The sequence below is a fragment of the Haliotis cracherodii genome, unplaced genomic scaffold (genome assembly GCF_022045235.1).
Source record: "Haliotis cracherodii isolate W230 unplaced genomic scaffold, xgHalCrac1.p SCAF_1, whole genome shotgun sequence".
Taxonomy (NCBI): Eukaryota; Metazoa; Mollusca; class Gastropoda; order Lepetellida; family Haliotidae; genus Haliotis; species Haliotis cracherodii.
Genome location: NW_027266264.1, coordinates 39,012,888 through 39,036,543, shown reverse-complemented (window position 1 = coordinate 39,036,543; position 23,656 = coordinate 39,012,888). Strand labels below are relative to the sequence as shown.

Genomic DNA, 23,656 nt, shown 5'->3' with positions numbered 1-23,656 from the left:
GATGGAGCCCTATATAAGGTTGAACACAGATTTAAGAAAGATAGCTACCAGCGATTTTGAAAAGAATCTATATAACCTCATGAATAACTCAGTATTCGGTAAAACTATGGAGAATCTAAGGAAGCGTGTTGATGTTAAATTAGTCAGATCTAATGAGGAAGAAAGACTCAGGAAACTTATAGCCAGTCCAGCTTTTAACAGAAGCAAGATATTTGATAACGACTTAACCGCGTTGCATATGCAGAAGAGTAATATAAAATTCAACAGACTGGTGTACGTTGGCATGAGTATTCTTGACTTGTCAAAACACTTAATGTATGACTTTTATTACAACCAACTTAAGAAGCAATACGGCGATAGATGCGAGGTGTTATATACCGACACAGATTCTTTGTTGATGGAAAAACAAACCGAGGATGTGTATAAACATATGGCAGAAAAAATAGATATGTACGACACGAGCGATTACCCAAAAGATAATCCACTGCACAGCGTAGTAAATAAAAAGGTGTTAGGAAAGATGAAGGATGAATGTGCTGGGACTCCTATAGCGGAGTATGTCGGATTAAGACCTAAGATGTATTCTATAAAAAAGTCTGATAATGGAGAGATAAGAAAAGCTAAGGGTGTTAAGAAGTATGTGGTAAAAAAGCATATCAAACACAAACAGTATAAAGAATCATTATTTAACGGTAGAACGTTCAAACACGAGATGAACTCTTTAAGAAGTTACAATCATAGGATATATGGATTAAGAATGAACAAGACATCATTATCCCCCTTAGATACAAAGAGATGGATTGATAAGGATGGTGTAACTACCTATGCTTATGGTTATTTAGGGCGGTAATACTGTACCGTTGGGAACTATGAACAACTCTTCTCGTACAAATGCCCTGCCCGGTCCATCTTTAAGATGATATAGAATAGGCTCTCCTTCTTTCATAACCAGTCGACTAATGTTATATGTCCTAAGGGACCATATTGGATCGGTTGTGCGACGTAGGCCTCCTTCGAGTTCACCGGGCTGGTATAAATATCTTACCCTTACTCTATCCGGAAGATTTTGTTCTTTGCCTCTCCTCGGTGCTGAAGATTCGGAAGTCACGGATTTCATTTGGATGGTTTCTTCCCTATTAATCTTGTTACTTCATTATTCAGCACTGATACAACAACTGATAATCGTGTCACCCATTCGGTTGATCTCAATCGGTCCGATTTCATTTCAATCCCATACTGATAACCAAACAAACGTTCCGCTAAAGTCCTGTTAAATCTTTCGACGATAGCTTGACTACGGTGGGCCTCTCTTTCACCACGCCTGATTTCGACATCATGCTTTGTTAACAGTTTAGTTATTGATCCCATAAACTCGCGACCGGGATCTACTTGAAATAGCTTAGGCCATTTTAGTGGTCCGTGTTTATATATACGACTCAGTGCATTAGCTACTTCTGTTGAATCTTTCGAGGTTAATGGCTCAGCCTCTTTGTATCAACTAGCCACATCCACTACGGTTAAAGCGTATTTATACGTTTTGTGTTTTACCTTATCATGAGGAAGCAACAAGAGGTCAGCCTGATGAACTTCATTCGTTGTAAAAATATCAAACTTCTTCCTCGGTATATAACGCGGTGCTGGCAAGTATATTTACCACATCGCTTGTTTCTTTAACCAATCCTTGGCCACATCTTTAGATACCTTAGCCGCGGTGGCTAATTTTTTTATTGCTCCTACACCTTTCCAATATTCTCGTGGGCTATAGTAAATTTTATTCATTATTAATTAATATTGATATTTCTTTTAATACGACTTAAGACTATCGTTGAATCGCATCGTCATTTTTACATAAAAAATTCCCACTGTAGTAGCAGTATAGGTATATAAATCCGGCTCCAGTGGAGTTGCGGCAGAATCACCATTACCTATAAAAATTTATATCATAGAAGCATTGAATGGCTCCAAGTGGTGGTGAGCTAGAGTCATTTTAGTTTAATCTCATGACTATCGTTAAATCGCATCGTCATTTTTGCATAAAAAATTCCCTCTGTAGTAGCAGTATAGGTATATAAATCCGGCTCCAGTGGAGTTGCGGCAGAACCCCTATTACCTATACTACTCAACCATTTAAAGATCAGAGCATCGGAGGGCTAAGATCTGTTGTTGATGTTGTTATTGTTTTTATGTGTTTTCTTTCTTGTTTAAAGTCGCATTGAGCACTATTTTAGCTATGTGACGGCGATCAGTAAACATTCGATTCTGGACCAAACAATCTAGTGATTGATGCTACCTTAGTCTAACCTAATATGTATACGGGCATTGTGATAGGTAAAGATGACACGACCACCATGGGAGTTATTACAAAGTAACAAGTCTTTAGAAACACTGCAGCTGGCTTTTCTCAGAATTGGCACTGACACACAGCACAGACAAACGTACATGGACATGTGTACGTTAGCTGGAGTGTGGCATAAACCATCTGAAATTCCCAATGTCACCCTACCTGCATATAATCATATCCTATATCACCTTTACCCACCTATCACTCTACCCTATGTACCATTACCCACATATCATTCTACTCCCGGGGGCGGTCGGGAAACCTAGAGGTTAAAGTGCTCGCTCGTCATGTCAAAGACTCGGGTTCAATCCCCGACATGGGTAGAATGTGTGGAGCCCATTTCTGGTGTCCTGTCGCCGTGATATTGCTGGAATATTGCCAAAAGCAGGGTAAAACCGATGCACCACTATCCAAATGTCACCCTTTCCCATATCACCCTACTCCCATGTACCACTACCCACATATCACCCTACTCCCATGTACCACTACCCACATATCACCCTACTCCCATGTACCACTACCCACATATCACCCTACTCCCATGTACCACTACCCACATATCACCCTACTCCCATGTACCACTACCCACATATCACCCTACTCCCATGTACCACTACCCACATATCACCCTACTCCCATGTACCACTTCCCACATATCACCCTACACCCATGTACCACTACCCACATATCACCCTACACCCATGTACCACTACCCACATATCACCCTACTCCCATGTACCACTACCTACATATCATTCTACTCCCATGTACCACTTCCCACATATCACCCTACACCCATGTACCACTACCCACATATCACCCTACACCCATGTACCACTACCCACATATCACCCTACACCCATGTACCACTTCCCACATATCACCCTACACCCATGTACCACTACCCACATATAACCCTACTCCCATGTACCACTACCCACATATCACCCTATACCCATGTACCACTTCCCACATATCACCCTACACCCATGTACCACTACCCACATATCACCCTACTCCCATGTAACACTACCCACATATAACCCTACACCCATGTACCACTACCCACATATCACCCTACACCCATGTACCACTACCCACATATCACCCTACACCCATGTACCACTTCCCACATATCACCCTACACCCATGTACCACTACCCACATATAACCCTACTCCCATGTACCACTACCCACATATCACCCTACACCCATGTACCACTTCCCACATATCACCCTACACCCATGTTCCACTACCCACATATCACCCTACTCCCATGTAACACTACCCACATATAACCCTACACCCATGTACCACTACCCACATATCACCCTACACCCATGTACCACTACCCACATATCACCCTACACCCATGTACCACTTCCCACATATCACCCTACACCCATGTACCACTACCCACATATCACCCTACACCCATGTACCACTACCCACATATCACCCTACACCCATGTACCACTACCCACATATCACCCTACTCCCATGTACCACTTCCCACATATCACCCTACACCCATGTACCACTACCCACATATCACCCTACTCCCATGTACCACTACCCACATATCACCCTACTCCCATGTACCACTTCCCACATATCACCCTACTCCCATGTACCACTACCCACATATCACCCTACACCCATGTACCACTACCCACATATCACCCTACTCCCATGTACCACTACCCACATATCACCCTACACCCATGTACCACTACCCACATATCACCCTACACCCATGTACCAATACCAACATATCATTCTACTCCCATGTACCAATACCAACATATCACTCTACCCGATGTACCAATACCAACATATCACTCTACTAGACTAACATCTAGTTTCTGAAATGAACATATCGTACAGAAAAAACCAGTTGTTCAGTTATCTTAATAAAATATAATAAAAAGGAAGCCCAGTGATTTTCTTCATTTTCATATACTGCAGTTATCTAGACTTGCCAAACATTATAGACTTGCATGGGCTGTATTTGGTATATACTTGCCAAACATTATAGACTTGCATGGGCTGTATTTGGTATATATTTGTATCAGGGTCTGTAAGACAGACTAATCACTCTACCTGATGTACCACTACCCACCTATCATTCTACTACCATGTACCACTACCCACATATCATTCTACTCCCATGTACCACTAACCACAGATCATTCTAGTCCTATGTGCCACTACCCACATATCACCCTTTCCAATATCAACCTATCCCCATGTACCACTACCCACGTATCATTCTACTCACATGTACCACTATATCTGTAGACGCCGAGTTGGCGGTACACATGATTTGGAAATCCTACCATTGACCGACACCATGGCAGTTTACGAACCGGATATCGATTTTGTTACACGATTTTGATTGGACTACAATACAACCAAAATATCATTCCATATTTCCAGCCAAGTTTGGCAACGGCTAAACTGGACTTTTATAGTCAGTTAACTCCCTTGCATCAGGAAGATTTATATTTGCAGCATCAATAGTGTCGCATTAGTCTAAACCTTTGGGAATGAAGTATGTATGGATGTGTTGATTTCAAGATATCTGAATTACTAGGTTTAAAAAAAATTAGCATTTTGATTCCATGAAGTGTTGACATCAACTCCCTCAGAGTGGAAGAATGAATCATATCTTTTTCATTATAATGGAACCGGAAATGAAATGGTGTGATACATGGTTTACCGCCGCGTTTCTAGTGATTTACGCATTAAAAGCAACTTACCTTTTATCAGCCCACTGAGCAATATTATCTAGGTCATTATAATTTACATTTGCAGTGGCATGGCAAACAGATAAATGTTATTATTTCTTTTTTACCAAGATATTTTACCTTGAATAGTGATATTAATCTCTGTGGTCTGTTTTTGGGGTAGCTGCTAAACCACCTTAACATATTTCCATCGATACCACATGATTTCAATTTAAACAAAATACTTTTATGCCATATTTAATTAAAAGGCCTTGTTAACATCACAAAAGACGTCTTTCCGGCTATCCAAAGTTGTTCATCTTTCCTGCCGAAGAAGTCTACGAATGTTGGAAGTAATCCATGATTCATCTAATTAATTAATTAATCTAATTCTTACTTACTTATTAAGTATGAAAGTATCACATATATTAACAATAGCCTCTACAATACCATTTGCAAAACCATCAACATTCGAAGAATCTTTTCGACCCAGTCAACATTACCAATGCTTCCATTCATGCTTTCAACATTGACTAAAGGATAGAAATAAAGTTTTCACATGAAAAGGCCTGATTAAAATGGCAATAAAATTATTATTGTCAAATTTAGTGACGCTAAAATGTATGACAGTTTTATATATTTTACATGGACAGCTCTTGGTTATTTTGGACAGCCATTGGCCATAGTTGACAGTTCATGGTAATATCGGACAACTCTTGGTCATAGTAGGCAGCGCTTGGTCATAGGGTAGAGCAGTTGGTTATAGTGGCCTGGTGATCCACCCGTGCCTATGAGGCCCAAATTCCCTAAGGCACGCCAGGATACAATCTGATATGAATACCAGATTATATCCTTGGTTTGGCATCATACCAGTGCTCGTAGGTATACCAACCTGGTAAACGTCTAGCTCCCATGAGCTGACACTCTTGTGATAGAACTGAAATGCTGTTTACAGCGGCGTTAATCCCATCTTCCCGAGGCAAGGGTAGTCAGTTTTTTTTTAACGGCCTTGCCTCGAGTAGATGCGTAAATCCACGACCCCCATTAAGTCACTCACCTACTAATCAACTCACCAACATAACATTAAGAGCTGCAACGTTAACAAATCTTAGCACGTCATGTTTTACATTGAGAAGGGGTGGTCTGGTGGCCTAGTGGTTGAAGCGTTTGCTCGTCAGGTTGAAGAACCGGGTTCAATTCCAGATATGGGTACAATGTGTGAAGCCGATGTTCCCTCCATATTGATGGAATATTGCTAAAAGCGGCATAAAACCATACTCACTCACTATGCTGAGAAGCTGCAGTATTCTAAATTGTAAGATTTTTCCTTGGCAATCAGAGGTTTGAAAGGTTGACAATCCTGTCATTCTCATGGAAGTTACTGGATACATACAACTGCACCTGTTGAAGATGGATTGTAAACCTATAAACCATCATTTGTACTGCTTGGTTGCAAACAAGGTTATACAAGTGACTCTTAGTCTTCAATCCCTTGACTTGAAATATTGAAAATGAATGAGATTATACTCTTTATTCGCATAATCAAATGCTATAGGGTCTAGCAAACGCTTGCAGAGTGTGTTCTTCAGTCATGCCACATTCCCTTCAGTATGGGTTAGAACCCCAATTCGCCCTAAGATAATTGCTTTTTAGCACTGTATCCTTGCTTGTTTACCCCCTGTGTCACATTGTGCCTTCCTCCCACATGGGAGCTGACAAGCCGTGATATGCCTGAATTAGTGTTCACAGAGTGTTCACAGAGTCAGTGGGTTTGATCCCCGGCTGCATCATACCAAAAGACGTTAAAAGATGTTTTGTTACCCTGTCTGGTACTCGGCATTATGGGGCTGAAACAAGGACTGCTCATCTCAGAGTAGTGAGTGGGATATCCATGTTAAACTGTGGCATGGTATCTGATTCTTTGAACAGGAAGTAGATAATCTATGAGATGATTTAGTTTTTGTTTGTTGTTTAACGCCGCACTCAGCAATATTCCAGCTATATGATGGTGATCTGTAAATATTCGAGTCTAGACAAGACAATCCAATGACTGACATCATCAGCATCGATCAATGCAATTGGGATATGAAGATATGCATCAACCCAGTCAGCGAGCCTGAATTGTTTTATAAATATCTTGGTGCAACCTTCTAAGGAGGTGTCCTGAGATCTTAATGCAAAGAAGTATCATATCCAGAAGAAAGACTTGATCTTACTAAGATTGTCTGATCCCCTTTCAGAATCTCTTGTGACCATGGCAGAAGTTATGGACGCCTGTACTGCCTTTGAATTTTTAGGAGAGGCTGTGCTGTTACCAATTACTAGTTGTCAGACCATGATTGGATATCTTTAAACTTCAACATGTTTAAAAGTTATTAAGTTTAAAAAATTAGAAACCTCTTAACTAAAAGCCCAGTTGGATTCACTCCATTCTCTCTCTGCAGTGATGCGGAAGAGAAGCAAACTAATAGTCTGAAATATATTTGATACAGCCAAGGACCATTCAAAATGCAAGATTTCAAAGTGTCATGTTAGAATAAAACTTGAAAGATGACCACCTTGATGGTTGCCCTGAAATGGATCTGGAGCATCCTCAAGGCCAGGATAAGTATAACATAAATACATTTCCAGTGTAAATATTTATGCAACATATCTGTGTAATTTGCAAAGTGTACACAACATGCAGATCCTGGGGATATCTCAATCAGACATTTCCACACATCTACATGCCCAGCACCCATAGTGAAGCATAGACTATACTTAAAGGATGAATCTCTTCAAACATATATACAGAGCTTAAATCTTTTGCCACAATCACTACAGTTCTTTTTGAGATCTACCTCCTTGTGGTACCACAACCAGACCGTGTGAACTGACACTAGATACTGTGACCTAAATTATGGTCCCTCAACTGGGGACAGTTAAATAACACACTGGCTCACATGACAGCTAGGACTTTGTATAATATTGTTCAATCTATCACCCAAAGGCATGCTCTTAATCAGCATCCATCTATTGTCACTGTTCCATACACGGATACATTGCTTTTTGCCACATTTGGAGGTTACTCCTCCTCGTTATCTCCTTCATCTTCAAACATCTGGTCAAATGCCTGGAAGTCGGGGGGTTTGGTCTGATTTTGTTGAGGGTCTGTCTTTTCTTCCGCAAAGTCCAGTCGTATGAGTCCACTCATGAATGCATATCCCACCATTGTGGTCAGGGCAAAGACTGCTGCTAGAACCATGTTCCTTCTCTTGTTGGGGAACTCTGCAGCATCAGAGTTGGTGTTGCGACGTTTCTCTTCTGCTTCTTTCTTTCGCTTTGCTTCTTGCTCTAGATAACAACAAACATCCAGTTACTCTCATTTTGGTTGGTTGGCTTGTTGTTTAACGCCTCACTCAGCAATATTCCAGCTATATGACTGCGGTCTGTAAATAATCGAGTCTGGACCAGACAATCCAGTGATTGATATCATGAGCATCGATCCACGCAATTGGGATCAATGACATGCATCAACCAAGTCAGCGAGCCTGACTACCTGATCCCGTTAGTTGCCTTTTACAACAAGCATAGCCGCCTTTTAAGGCAAGCATGGGTTGCTGAAGACCTATTCTACCCCGGAATCTTCGTGGGTCTACTCTCACTTTGATGCCATGTAAATAATCAAATGATGACAAGCTACTAGACAATCATCCATGATTATCCCATATATTATATCTCCATTCTATTAAGATAAATACAGTTTCTCCAGCTTGCTACCATAGCTTCGTTCTGAACTGGATTCAAATGTCATGACGAAAAAACATAGCCATTCGATCAAATTGCACTCATGACAGGACAGATAGATGCTGACATCACATTCGAAACAAAGGTATGGTGGAGGAAGAGTTCAGGGTATCTGGCATAATAACATGGAGGTCTACTACACAGCATAATCCAGGATGCTAGACAATTGTAGTTGAGATGTTAACATGCTGGCAACAAACTCATTGTCTCCATTGCTGAGGAATGACATAATTTTGTTAACAACATAACTAGCAGCTCCTCCAACAGGCCTCAGTCCTGACCTATCAATATAAAAAGTTTACAGACATATTTTCTTAAATTGAGATAAACATTATCAGAGTATTTCTGCATTAGTCAATATTTCAAAGTAGTTGTGGACACCGCCATTCTACTATGGAAACTTTTAACTCAGAGTCAAAAACAGTATTTTACACTCAATGACATCTACCAGAGAGTGGGTAGGATTCCATACTGACAACAAATGATCAAAAAGGTAATATTTCTGAAATCCTATTTCAAATCTACACTAAAATAGCCAGCTCTGAACTGAGATATCTGTGTTTCAACGCCATCCCAGTAACCACACAACAGGAGTCTACAGTGGCCACAGAGATGGAATATCAGCCAAATTCATTAAACAGCATAACAATGCATTCAAACATTCACATGACTTATCCGGAATCCATGTATCAGTAGTGCAACTCCATATCATAGGAAGACAGACATCATTAAGTAACATGTTTCAATGACACTGCTTTTGCATCCTAATTGTACAATACTCCTGCCCTACATGGACTGACCCACCCGCATGGAGATAAAGAAACCAAACTACTTTTAACGAGGAAACGCTGAAGTAAAGGGGGATAAGGATAACTCTTGCAACCTTACAATACATTCACCCAGTTCCTCTCAATCCACTGGTGTCATTGGGGCCATATTTGCTTTGCTACACCATCAAGTAACAAAACACAATATTGTGGCATTGTGATCCTGATCTAAATGTAACAACATTTTCTCATTGTGTTTTTATCAAAATCAAAGTGTATAATGTAACTCATTTCTACTGAGCATTTATGTCATGACATGCCAAGACTGTACATGGATTAAGGTGAAAGTGGGAACATGTAATATGACTTCTCCAGTGCTGACTGAGATGTGGTAGTGTATTAAGCCACGTGGAATCTGGTGAATGACACTGATAGTTCTAAGGGAGATTTTTTTAAATGTTCTCAGGGACACCTGATCTTTGTAACATGGGACAGCTAGTTACAGGAATGACACCTCACAACTTCACAAGTTCCCCTGAAACACTGCTTGGCAAGGTTCACACAGAGGGTGGAGCAAGGGTAGACGACATTCCCGAATGCTCAACTACTGCCTCCTGTACTGTTAGGAAGATATACTGATGCTGTTAGAAGCAGAGATTTATCAAGACCTATTCCGAGGCCGATATTTACAATCACTAGTTGGAGCAAATGACAGTTCAAATTCCTAAATGCAAAAAAAAAAAATCATTCTTGTTATTATAGTACATATGATAATGTTTCTCCCAATTTTCCTGCCAAGGGCACTTAATATTGAATTCTAGATAAATCCATCTCGACATTTACAATATTTATTAACTGAATGAGCTATTATCCGGGAAAGCCACTAAATTATTGTTTCTGTGTGGTTACTGTTTGATGCCGAGAATAATAACAATGTCATTCATCTAATAAGGCTACAAAAAAAATAAAAGCCTTAATACCTTCTGGATCTGGAGGGAAATATCTCTGCAGTATCTTGTTGACAAGACTGCACAGATTGTCACAGCCTTTTAGGTGGTTCTGTATTTGGTTGTTGGGCAGTGGTGCCTTCAGTATCGGGGCCAGATAGCCAAACACGAGAGCATCCAGCGATGAGGGTCTGTGTAAACACAAGCAATATCAGCCATCACAATAAGAAGTCAGGGCAGACACTCATGACAGGAAGTCAGGGCAGACGCTAACGACAGTAAGTCAGGGCAGAAATGACAGGAAGTCAGTGTAGATACAACAGGTAGTGAGGGCAGACACAAATGACAGGAAGTCAGGGAAGACATGAAAAGAAGTCAGTCTGAGCAGACACTTATGACAGGAAGTCAGGGCACACACTCATGACAGGAAGTCAGGACAGATATTCACGATAGACGTCAGACAGGGCAGACATGACAAGAAGTCACTCGGTGCAGGCACTCGTGACAGGAAGTCCATCTTCCCGAGGCAAGAGAGTTAACTGACTTTATAAGTCCAGTTTCCACCCTTGCCAAACTAGGCTGGAATTCCTGGGCTCAATGTAGCGCCACCAGTGGCTATTACGAGTAATGTCCTATCTATGCCTCTCCTATTGACCAATCAGATTCAACCTCTCCTATCACTTGCATTTGCTTCAAACAAAACGGTGGCGCCCAGTCAAGACGATCTGATCGTTAATCAAGATCTCAAGATCTATATTGTGATCAAACAAGTCTTTCATCGTGAAGTGCATCAAATCATGTGTGCACCTTGATTAAAAACATGAAAAGATATAGAAAATATCTGTTGACAACAAGTTAGCGGTGCACATTCTTTGCAAATCCTGCAGTCGACCGAAATCTGCATGACACTTTATGAAACGGATTTCTATTTTGGTGCGCGATTTTGATTGGACTATGCATAGACTCGTTAGTCCAGCCAGATGTAACTCCATAATACCAGCCTAGTTCGGCAAGGGTGGAAACTGGACTTTTATAGTCAGTTCACTCACTTGCCTTGGGAAGATGCAGGAAGTCCGGACAGAGACAATAGGAAGTCAGGACAGACTGTCACAATAAGAATTCAGGGCAGATACTCATGATAAGAAGTCAGTCATTGCAGACACTGACAGTCAGGGCAGACATGACAGGAAGTCAGTGTAGATACAACAGGTAGTTAGGGCAGACACTAACAACAGTAAGTTAGGGCAGACACTAACAACAGTAAGTTAGGGCAGACACTAACAACAGTAAGTTAGGGCAGACACTAACAACAGTAAGTTAGGGCAGACCTGACAGGAAGTCAGTGTAGATACAACTGACTATTTTCCTGACTTCCTATTGTCTCTGTCCTGACTTCCTGCATCTTCCCAAGGCAAGTGAGTGAACTGACTATAAAAGTCCAGTTTCCACCCTTGTAGATACAACAGGTAGTCAGGGCAGACACAAATTACAGGAGGTCAGGGCAGATACTAACGACAGGAAGTCAGGGCAGACATGACAGGAAGTCAGTGTAGATACAACAGGTAGTCAGGGCAGACACTAACAACAGTAAGTTAGGGCAGACACTAACAAGAGTAAGTTAGGGCAGACATGACAGGAAGTCAGTGTAGATACAACTGACTATTTTCCTGACTTCCTATTGTCTCTGTCCTGACTTCCTGCATCTTCCCAAGGCAAGTGAGTGAACTGACTATAAAAGTCCAGTTTCCACCCTTGCCGAACTAGGCTGGTATTATGGAGTTACATCTGGCTGGACTAACGAGTCTATGCATAGTCCAATCAAAATCGCGCACCAGGCAGACCTGACAGGAGCAACAGGTACTCAGGGCAGACACTAACGACAGTGGGTTAGGGCAGACACCAATGATGGTAAGTTGGGGCAGACACTTACGATGGTAAGTCAGGGCAGACACTAACGACAGGAAGTCAGGGCAGACACTAACAACAGGAAGTCTGGGCAGACATGACAGGAAGTCAGTGTAGATACAACATGAAGTCAGGGCAGACACTAACAACAGGAAGTCTGGGCAGACATGACAGGAAGTCAGTGTAGATACAACAGGACGTCAGGGCAGACATGACAGGAAGTCAGTGTATATACAACAGGTAGTGAGGGCAGACATGACAGGAAGTCAGTGTAGATACAACAGGTAGTGAGGGCAGACATGACAGGAAGTCAGTGTAGATACAACAGGACGTCAGGGCAGACATGACAGGAAGTCAGTGTATATACAACAGGTAGTGAGGGCAGAGACTACCGTTTAATATTAAAGCCTCAAAACAACATATCCAACTTTACAGCAAATACTTACTCCAAACAGATCTAATCAATAGCATTTAAAAATAAAAAACAATACCTCCAAATAAGCTAACCAAAACAATAAAAACTAAACTCAAACTCAAACCACAACTCCCTTAGGCTCTCCATCCCCTGGCATACATTCCAAATCTCCAAATTTCAAAATTCCTATATAAGCAATCCCAAAAGCCCCAAATCGCATTGCAAATTATTTACGCTCCTTTCGGCTAATACACTAAATGGCCTGGTCGGCCTGTGTGTGACATACGTTGTTAGTCGGAAAGCACTCGTTAAATCCCCAACCTCAGTCAGTCAGTCAGACTAATGACACTAAGTTAGGGCAGACACTAATGACAGGACAGGGCAGGCAGGAGCAATAAAAAAAAGTTTTCAATGTCGCCAGTTCTTGTCTCAGAAGATAACAATTATCTGAAATAGTTCCATCCAAAGGCAGGAACATCAACTTTGTCATGGCATTATATAGCAAAAGTAAACCACAGTAAATGCATGCAATCATGTAGCACAGAAATAATATTTGATAACTCAACTCACGTCTTCCCAAAGAAAAACTCCTGACTACCAAGCTTGTATGACAAGTGGTTAAGACACTCTTTGGCATCTCTGTAAATCTTCCCCTCAACCTCACTGTCAGTGACATTCTCCCCTCCTTTAGAAAGGAAGACGCGAAGGTTTGCATCTTTCTGTTTCCGCCCAGGCACATAGAAGTTCAGTGGGAATGGGATGATTCTAGCATACCATGGCCGTGTAAAGTCTGTGAATGTCTTACCATCTATCCACCACAGGTGCAACTGTAAGCAGAACATCAACCAGTCAACAGTAGGAACAACGAAAAATGTACTGAAATTTGACATTCAAACTTTCTATATATTTTATTTATCTTGTTATCAGGGAAATAACAGCCACCTCCACAAAGCCATATATTTGTCATAACTATACTGACATGAATTTGTAAAATCAACTTGAGAATTTTGACTGACATTTGCTGCAGACTTTGGCCCGCATATTGGCCTCTGAGCAGGTCGACATACATCTCCGCAATTCTTCTATGAAAGGATGAAGTCATGAGAGTTGTATTTCTCCCATAACTGGCACAGAGTGAGTTCGTTATTGCACTGTTTGTAGCAATATTCTAGTCATGTCATTGGGGGTGGGGAGAGACACCATAAATGAGCTTCACACATTGTGCCCATGTTGGGAATTCAAGCAGAGCCTTCACTGAGATGAGTTTTCACTCTGACTCAGTGACTTTGCCAGACCATACATGTAGTGCAAGGGACATAACTCTGACAAACTAACTACACATGTTTATGATTGCTTACCATATTGCACAACTTGGTTATAATATTGACTTTGTCTCTAAAACAATTTCAAATATATGTGTCAATATGAATTAGATTTCCATTATGAGTTGGGCACTAAAAGGTTTAACGTTATATTAACACTACAACTTCTATACAATGGTCATGAGGGTACCCGATCCTGTCAACCACTTACAACAGCAGGCAGTAGTTTTTCTTCCAATAGTGAGGAGAAGGCTATAACATCAGCACTCTGTTTGTTGGTCAGTTCAAAATCTGAGCCCCAGTTCTGAAAAAGAGTACACGGACACTAATGTGATGACAAACCTGGATCACATCATCCACCTTGAAAGCAAGTTGTGAGGCACATTATAGACCTCTGCATGCTTCTCCTGGTGGCTTGGATGAGTGACTGAGTATGGCTTTTTAGGCGGCTTTATCAATATTCCAGAAATATCATGGCGAGGGATACATGTTTGATGGGCTCACACATTGTAACTATCGAACATGGGATTTCAGAATGACACGCGAACGCTTTAACCACTAGTCCACATCATCTCCTCCATGCTCAATCTTTGATGAAATTACTGGACAATGGAGAACATTGACATTTGTCTCATGTCTACCTTATTCCCCAACTTCCATGATTACATTTTTACTACGGTCTGCTCAATTTCTGAACATAAAAATTCTTTTCATGTTGCAATCTAATTCACAAAAGTAGGTAACTTCTTGTGAATTCTTATACAAAAATATCCCATTCACAACTCTTTATAAACATTTATTGCATACCTTTTTACGTAGAAAACTGAATATCTCTGCCACTTTAGTTTCTGTGATGCCTTTATGCTTCAGCATGGGGAACTCCCCTGAAGAGAAAGGTAGCTCAGTATCACAGAAGGTCATCACATGTGCAATAGCTCTCATCAATGTTAGTCAGGTAAAGTAACTATACAATCATGACAATACATATTGCTGTAACACCCTCATGTGAATAATGAGCCAAATATGCACACTAACAAAAACAAGCACTGTATAATAGCATTATAATATAACGAACAATGCTAGAACGTCATCCAAAAATAGAGTCGGCTCTGATAAACTTTCAAAAGAGTACTGAAACATTTTAGAAGTCCTGCTGAAAATTGACTGGCAACAGGTGGGTTTAAGTCTTAAAGCCAGGGATCCGGAAACCGGACTAGTCCGATTTGAAATACAAGTTAGTTCAAACCGGACACTTTAAAATTTGCCAACAGGACATATGAGCAGGACATTACAACCTGAAACTGGATATCATAACAAAAGATACAAAATAAAGAGCTGCAACCAGACTGAAATGTCTTTGTTGTTGATGAGTGTATACACGACTTACAAAGGTGACTAGACGCTATCGGTCAAAATCAATCACCACAGGTAAGTGACACTGATTGGAGTCGTAGCTCAAGGATTTTCAAAACATTATTAAGAATCGACAGATGTAGATTGATGACGGAGACACTGGACAGACTTATGTGTATATCGCTTTGACCAAAGTTGATGGACTTTGACCCAACACAGACAATGCGCCGCTGGAAGGCTAGACACAACCAACAGTAATACAGTGGAAACTGTTCAAAAGCCAAGTTAGCAAAACCTCCATCCGATAGGTTGACATTGTATATATCAAATCTATGTACCGTTGAATTGTTAATAAATTGAATATACATCATGTATCTATGTTATAAAAGTGACACTTAAGTTATATTCTTTTTATTCATGCATGAATATCCAGCACCTCAGATATGAGGTGAGCATGACCAAAATGTAAATGTCCGATTGGCAAAAACATATTTCTGGATCACTGCATAAAACTGTCTGTGAGAGCAGTTGTATCTGCGTTGCTGGACACATATTCCATGACACATTGTATGTGCAGACACAGTTGAGATATAGACAGGTCGGGGTAATACCTGAGGGAGATCTGAATGTATTTCCGGTCTTTCTCACTCGCACAGGAACACCAGAGAATCTACAGTAGGCCTGCACAATTAAAATCATATAACATGTCAAACACTAGCTAAATAAGATGAGTTTATCAATAATAATGATAAGTAACAAACTGTTTCAGTTTCACTGAGATTCCCATACAAGTACTGGAATATGTATGCTGAATTTAACATAGAACAAAGTACCAAGGGTACAGAACTTGCCTTTCACTGTTATTTTAACACTATGATTGTGAGGACGGCTTAACTAAATGTTTTTTATCTGAAAAAAATACTGCCCTAGTCTTGAATTTCATCTCTTATAAAATATCCAGAATTCCCTACAAGTAGGAATTTATCAAAATGAGAATATTGTTTACATGATCTCATTTTGCTGTCCTTACTGACAAAAACCCAATGACCAAATGATGTCAAAACAGACTTTCTAATGGATATATAAATACAGTCATAATATATGAAGTTCAAAAATTTAAAGACGCCTGAAATATTTACTACATTTCACTTTGCACAACGTTCAATCGAAAAAGCAGTATGGCTTGTCTCCCTTTGATAATGCTGCACTATGTCCCAACTATGAGGATGGGATTTACAGGTCACCCAGCTAATACAAGACGGCACCGATGTTTCCAGTACAGTACCCAGATACATTGAAGCATACATAGCAAAGTGAAATCCTAGGTTGCATCTGACAATACTGAAGACTTTCAAGCAAAGGTCACAGTCATCCATAAAGGCTAAAGCTTTTGACCATGATCAGCTTGAAATATTGGTTTCATAAATATTACAGATTATTTTGACACATTGGTCATGGATTTGATCTTAATTACCAGGGTGACAACTGACAAGTGAGAAACAAGTTTTTTAAAATCCTTGCAAGAAACTTCTCTAACCATAATGTGACTACTTCGTGACTACCCTTCCTGGGTATGTGCTGCTGTATCACGATACTGCACCAGAAATGTGGAAACCATCCTGGACTAGATGGACACCTAAGTCTCCTGTACTACCCATCCTCATAAGGACTCTTAGCTCTCAACTGTGTGCCAGGATCTACACATGCAAGCAGTGTTTATAAAGCCATGTTTGCCAGGCATGGAGAAGAAGGCCTATACATGCTCAATGTATATAATTCTCATAAGGTAGTGTGTGTACTGAAAACACAACAAAAGGAACTTGACTCTTAGAATATTTTAAGTTTTAAAAAGGTGATTGGGTGACATTATTAAAAGGATTAGTATTGTCACTTATCTGGCATAATTAAAGGAAAATCAGTCAGTTGATGTTGGATAAGCCTCCCAGACAATGCCATGCACTATGTTGCATATAGCAGGAGCTAATTTATAAACATCGTTGTCTATGTAATGGAGTTTTTGTGTGTTTGTGTTTTTGTTGTATAGGTGAATGATTCATTTGTTTGTATTAATTGCAGGCTCACTTTGTTCTCTGGTCAATCATGCCTTGAAATAGTATTGCTGGACTTGTATTAGCCATTGCAATCTCTATGAATGTTGTTGTTAGTATGCCTACTTTGATATTTCATTTTGACAATATATAATATTTCTGGTTGTCACTTCATCACACAAAAATATTGTTAAAATATGGGCATTACATATACAAGGCTTCAAGTTACTTCAGCCCTATTTGCAATATCTGGAAAGATAAGTATTGAAACTTTAAATACAACATTCCGTGGGAATGGCAATGCCTTAACATGTGTAGTTCTGGATGGTAGATAATCATTATTAGAAGGAGCACTACACATAGCTCTAATCTTAATAGCTGTGAAGTCATAGCCATGTATTATTACTTCCGAGAACAATGTCATGATTAGCTGCTCCAATGGCTGCATATAATGAACAAGTGATCACATGGTGTGACCTGTGCACAATTTTAGAATACAATCCACAGCAGGAACTGGGAACAGTGTTGTACAACTGGAAGTCATTTTTCATACATTGTAAGACAGATGTTGCAATTATTTTTGCTATAGGTAACTAAATGCATGTCTCTAACATTTCTTTCATTCATAGAGGACACAATTTGAAGTGTTCAGCAAAGTTATACAACCCTGGACAGACTTGCAGGTACAGCAAGCCAGTGTCAACACAACACAAGAACATCCGAACAACTAGTGACAAGGTGAAACATCTGGATTAGATCAAGATCATCAAGTTCTTGTACCGGGAAGAGTTCCACCACATGTCTGGTGTACTCTATTGCAGTTCTCCTGGGTGTTTGGGAACCTTCACAACCTGATCACGGAGAAGAGGGCCAGGTTTAAGGCTCTGTTTAATCTGGGTTTGGCACCGAAGCCACAGTCACTGGTCGGACCTGCTGCATTGGTCATACCCAAACCACTGTTCCCCATGGATATGGGGGAACATAAGGTCAGCCCTGTGGAGGCAGGGACACCACAGGTAATGCATTCTCTAGTAATGGAACAGGCTTTGGACATAATTGTCTTTGATGAGGCTGTCTCAGGGTCTGATGGCCAGTCCCTTGCAGATCCCAATCTACCTCATGCCACCAACTCCCACTGTCACATCTTCCCAAGGCAAGGGACTTGACTATAAAAGTCCAGTTTCCACCCCTGCCAAACTAGGCCGGAATTATGGAGTTATATTTTGATTGGACTAATGAGTCTATGTATAGTCCAATCAAACTCATGTAACGAAATAGACATCCGGGTCGGATTGCAGGATTTAAAAATCATGTGTATTCCCAACTCGGTGTCAATAAATATTTCCCAAACGTTTTCATGTTTTTAATCAAGGTACTCACATGATGTGATACTCTTCGCAAAGTAAAACCTGTTTTATTACAATAGAGATCTGATTATCGTTCAGATTGTCTTGACTTGCACTGCTATTTTGTTTGAAGCAAATGTAAGTGATAGGAGAGGTGGAATCTGATTGGTCAATAGGAGGGGCACAGAAGGGACATATCTCGTAATAACCTCTGATGGCACTACAATCAAGCCCAGAAATTCAATCCTAGTTCCACAAGGGTGAAAACTGGACTTTCACAGTCATTTAATGCCCTTGCCTCAACAGATGCCACTGTCATGTCTATAGGTAAGACAAACCGGCAGGTATCTGAAACCTAAAGTAAAGGACCACAGCAACATCCAGACAGGCCATTTCAAGTGGTTAGCATGGCATCTGTTCACTGTGACCCAGCAACATACCTAAAGGTCACAGGCTATGATGCGCTGATTCATCCCAAGAAAGCTGACCAACATAAGAGAGGTATCAAGGAGAAGATCAGCCACCTCCTGAGAGGAGAAGTCATCTGAATAGACCAGTCCACCCACACAGCAACAGGGCGGGTTATTCCAATGCCTCCTCAAGTTCAAGCCATCAGGCCTTCCAGTGGTAAAAATAATAAGGTACACAATGACATAAGTGAGGTCCACGGGACAAAGGTGAAGTGTCAATCTCATTAAAGTCAGACATTAGATCTTGCTTAGGACATTCCATTATGGGTCACTTCAACATGTGTTCAAGTCACAGTCAGAAATTGTTTTTTTAATCATGTAGCCTCAAAAATGTTAACAGGATATTCAAAACATTTACGGGCTATTTGACTGATTCCATCAAAATCATTGTCTATCTCTTGCTTCTATGGGATACACATTTGAACAGAAAAGACTTTACACAGCCCATGTGACTAACTGCCATACAATCTTGGACTTTTATTAGACATTCCAGAAAGTTTAGTTTTCAAATATTGTCATAATATTTTTCAAAGCTTAGTTTTGCATGGAGGTCGCCAGTTTGATACTAGTGCCATATAGATCATCAAGTTCTTGAGAGTTTGTTCAGACATGACCTGTAATAGGATGTCCTTAGATATTTGTTTAGCGGTAGCAAGAACTAAGATCTGATTCTAACGAAATTGAGTGGAGCAAATACTCGCCACCACCACAGCCAAGCTCTGCACCACTTCTAAGTGATGAGGGTGGCACCTGGGTCTACTCCTGGCTGTCAGGGAAGTAAGCTAGCTGAAATACACAAGAGACACGCATTATGTGTATTTTGCATCATCTGTATCCAGCAGCAATATCAGCAGTCTGTTGTGTTGCAATGCATAAATAAGCCCTTAACACCTCTCCTAATGGAATGTATGGAGAAGGATTGTAAGAATTTGGAAGATTCACACAACTGAATACACCAAAGACAAAGTGGATCAAGTACCTGTGTCCATTCATGGGTATTCTATATCTTATCCATCTCATGCTATGTCCTCTACAACAACACCCAGCATCATCTAGCAATGATGTAAGTTTCAAGAAGTGCCTGAGCAGAAATGATAGAAGAGGCCCTTCAGCAAGGATATACTTCTTTGGTTGTACCTGAGCCTAGAAAACTGGGAGAAGCTAAGGAGACAACTCCAACTTCCGTGTGGAGATCATTTGTTTATGTAGGAATAACTCAAGCAGATGAGGCTAAGCACTGGGACTTTGGACTGTTGCCATCTAAAAGGTAAATCCATGTGTTCTGAGCTCTCTTCTCACTGTCATGGACGGTTATGTAATATAACTGTCTGAATGAGTGCAGCTAATCATAACATTGTTTAATGAAGAAATAATGCTACAGCTATGTAATGATTGTTCTGCCCTACTGTTACGTTTTGAAAGTACTGCTCGCTTACATAGATTCGGAACAAATCCCTCACAAGCTCCGTCAGAGTGCAAAAAAAGAATATTGTGGATTCGCAGGAAAACTTTCGTCTGCTAAACTGCTAAATGAAGTTTGAGGATGATTATTTGCTTAGTTAAGGGAGTGCATTACATGAAACATCAAATCCACACTTAGACCCAGACCAATGACAACACAAAGTTGTTGATTTGAACTGAGCACCATAGCATGGAACCTGTAGGTCTGTACCTATAAGACCTATAAGTATAACAGTATAAGAAACTGCTGATTCTGAACATGAGTTGAAAGTTAGGGACGCAACAATATGAAAACATTGTGACAATAGTTCAAGATTATTATAAAAATGATCCAATATGCAGTAAAGCACAGCAGTACGTACTAGTACAGCTAGACAGTTAGGGTCAACTGAAGGGAGACCCCAGTCTCCCTTCCAGACTTGAAGCTCAAGAACATCATCGGACATTTTGAAAGTTGCACTATTACTTCCGGTAAGGGCGGAGTAATCCGTGTTGACGTGTGATCATATGTGGTAACATAGAATGATTTTTACCCCATATCTATTCCATAAGGAAACAATAACGAATATAAATGATTATGAAAAAAGAACGTTCTTGTCCCCATCCGTTTTACGTCGTATGGAAATACAGATTATTTGTTTAGCGATATCACTTCCGGGTTATACCGGAGTGTGTTGTCAGGCGCTGAGAGGCTCACTTTTCGCCAAACTCTCCTATGTGGAACATAACAGTATGATTCCCAAAACTTTAATTGCTGGGGTTTCAGCAATCTGTATTGCGTATATTTTTGCTGTGTGGAATTCGGATTCCGATGAGTTTTTAAATGACATCGAAAGAAGTGTGATTGAAGCTTGGGGAAAACAAATTGAAGAACCGATCAGAAAGTTTGAACGAGTTGCTGTGGGGTGAGTGAGCAGAAATAGGTACAACTACATAAAGCCATCGTGTCATAAAAACAACAACAACAACAACAACAAATGTAGTATTAAAGGCAGACTACAGAATGTTCTCGGTTCAGGGACATGTGGACATTATCATTTATTTTTATTGATACAAGTTTACACTGTCAGTAGCCAGTTCACACCATTTTAAAATAAAAGGGTTGGATTTTTAAAACTATTTTTCTTGGGTTTGCTGATACATCAGTACAGGGATAATTCTAGGGTGGGGCCTTGTGCTTTTACCCCTAAATTTGAAAAAAGGCCCACATTTTCAAATTCAATGGGGCATATGATAACATTGTGCTGTATGAGTGTATCTCTTGAATATTTGAAATTTTCACATAAAGGGCCCATGTCAGAACATTCCTAGAATGAACCCTGCCAGTATTGCAACAAACTTGACTCTTCTAAATGCTGTCGAATCGTTCTTGCACAAGCTGTAGAAGTCGCCTACTGTCCATTTTTGTAAAAAAACCATCACACTTCTTTATCTCAAATATGAAACTTTATTAAACAAATAATTTTTATGCTGTCTTTTACATGAGTGCATTACTTTAAAGAAATCAAATATGTTGGTTTGGAATGTAATGAATGTCTTCGTCCATTTCAAAGCCAAAGGAACGCTCTGCATACCTGCAAGAAAACAGAAACGTTAAAGTTCATTACACATCATGACTGATGTACAATGTCAATATTGTCAGCGACATATGTTTTATGAAATAATTATTTGGACACAATTTAAGTCAGAGACAAAAGATTGTGAACTGCTCCTGTATTTTTCAGTAGCATCAAACAATCTGGATTTTAGCTGGTACCATGTTTACATTATTAAAAAACTTTAACCTGTATTACCAGTGGTTAAGATAGTTATGGAATAAAACTATTGTTTTGAAACTGAAGACACCACAAAATAATACCTGTACCAAGTACTAAAATCTATTCAGTTAAAATAATGAATTAGAGTTAGTATACATGGTTAATAAAACAGAACAAACAAATTTTAACATAGATTAGTACATCATGATCATCAAAAGAAGAGGACTTTCACTTTGAAAAGGACACCAGATAATAAACAATGATAAAGTTATTATCATTTATTTCAATAATTTAAGCAACTTCATGCAAACAAATCATGTCAGGTATTTAATGGTCACATTCATTATAATGATAACAAGAAACAAATCTCACAACATGTTAGTGTAAACATGTAAGAAAGAAATTGACTAGTAACAGTCATGCAAATCATAACCAAGCAGATCAAAGTCGTGCAAATACTGGTCATGCTGATCAATGATTCATGATTGGGAATGATTTGTGTTGATATCCACATGATCCAAGCAGCAGCTGCAACTGTTTTTAAGTGATAAGTGTAACTCAAGGCAAACACTCACTCCCAATTTTCCAAAGATATTCAAGTCTTAAAGGGTCACTGATCAAAAGCAATTCCCCGGGACTGGTTGTTGCCTTTGTTAATGATTTTTCCCCGTGAGTACCCGGATGAGATGCAACGCACCTGAGCGTAACACAAGTCTAGGCTACCGTCTTGGAGGCAATATTTGTTTTACGCATTTTTTAACACTGATTGGTTAACTCTGATCTATAAAGATTTCGACAAATGGAGCGTGTTAATTAATTTCTTCAGCCTAAACAAACAGACAAAAAGAATGGCGGAGGCTCATCGGATGTCGTTATTTGGAAATACCCCTGATGGTTATAGTTTAAAATTAAAAAAAAGTTTTCTGGGGTGTCTAGCCGGGAGAGACACATTTCAGAAATGGTTATTGCTGGTAGAGCCACATTTTCAGCTGAGTGCATTTCACCTAT

At 40.0% G+C, this 23,656-nt stretch overlaps 2 protein-coding genes across 3 annotated transcripts in view; one reads left to right on the top strand and one right to left on the bottom strand.

Annotated features, from left to right (window-relative positions):
- Positions 1-7,702: 7,702 nt before the first annotated feature.
- LOC139464391 (metaxin-1-like) lies at positions 7,703-21,353 on the bottom strand. Of its 2 annotated transcripts, XM_071245921.1 has the most exons (7): positions 21,254-21,353; positions 16,178-16,247; positions 15,021-15,097; positions 14,425-14,517; positions 13,462-13,718; positions 10,605-10,762; positions 7,703-8,404 (listed from the first exon to the last, which is right to left on the bottom strand). In XM_071245921.1, exons 1-7 carry the CDS (start codon positions 21,335-21,337, stop codon positions 8,136-8,138), a joined length of 1,008 nt encoding a protein of 335 aa, XP_071102022.1. In that variant the 5' UTR covers positions 21,338-21,353; the 3' UTR covers positions 7,703-8,135. The 2 variants fall into 2 exon arrangements, with proteins under 2 accessions (XP_071102022.1, XP_071102031.1); XM_071245930.1 differs by lacking the exon at positions 16,178-16,247 and having other exon boundaries at positions 21,254-21,335.
- A 224-nt stretch (positions 21,354-21,577) lies between these two features.
- LOC139477680 (ADP-dependent glucokinase-like) overlaps positions 21,578-23,656 on the top strand; it is a 38,294-nt gene continuing 36,215 nt past the window's right edge. Inside the window, exon 1 of the mRNA XM_071260061.1 lies at positions 21,578-21,796. Coding sequence (XP_071116162.1) covers positions 21,624-21,796 — 173 coding nt within the window. The 5' untranslated portion in view covers positions 21,578-21,623. The remainder of the gene's footprint in view (positions 21,797-23,656) is intronic.

Excerpts from the sequence above, each read along its gene's own strand:
- LOC139464391 (XM_071245921.1), bottom strand. The coding sequence starts at position 21,337 with ATGTCCGATGATGTTCTTGAGCTTCAAGTCTGGAAGGGAGACTGGGGT. Across the intron at positions 16,248-21,253 it reads CTAACTGTCTAGCTGTACTA|GCCTACTGTAGATTCTCTGG; the intron begins GTACGTACTGCT and ends TTAATTGTGCAG. Across the intron at positions 8,405-10,604 it reads TTTCCCTCCAGATCCAGAAG|AGCAAGAAGCAAAGCGAAAG; the intron begins GTATTAAGGCTT and ends GTTGTTATCTAG.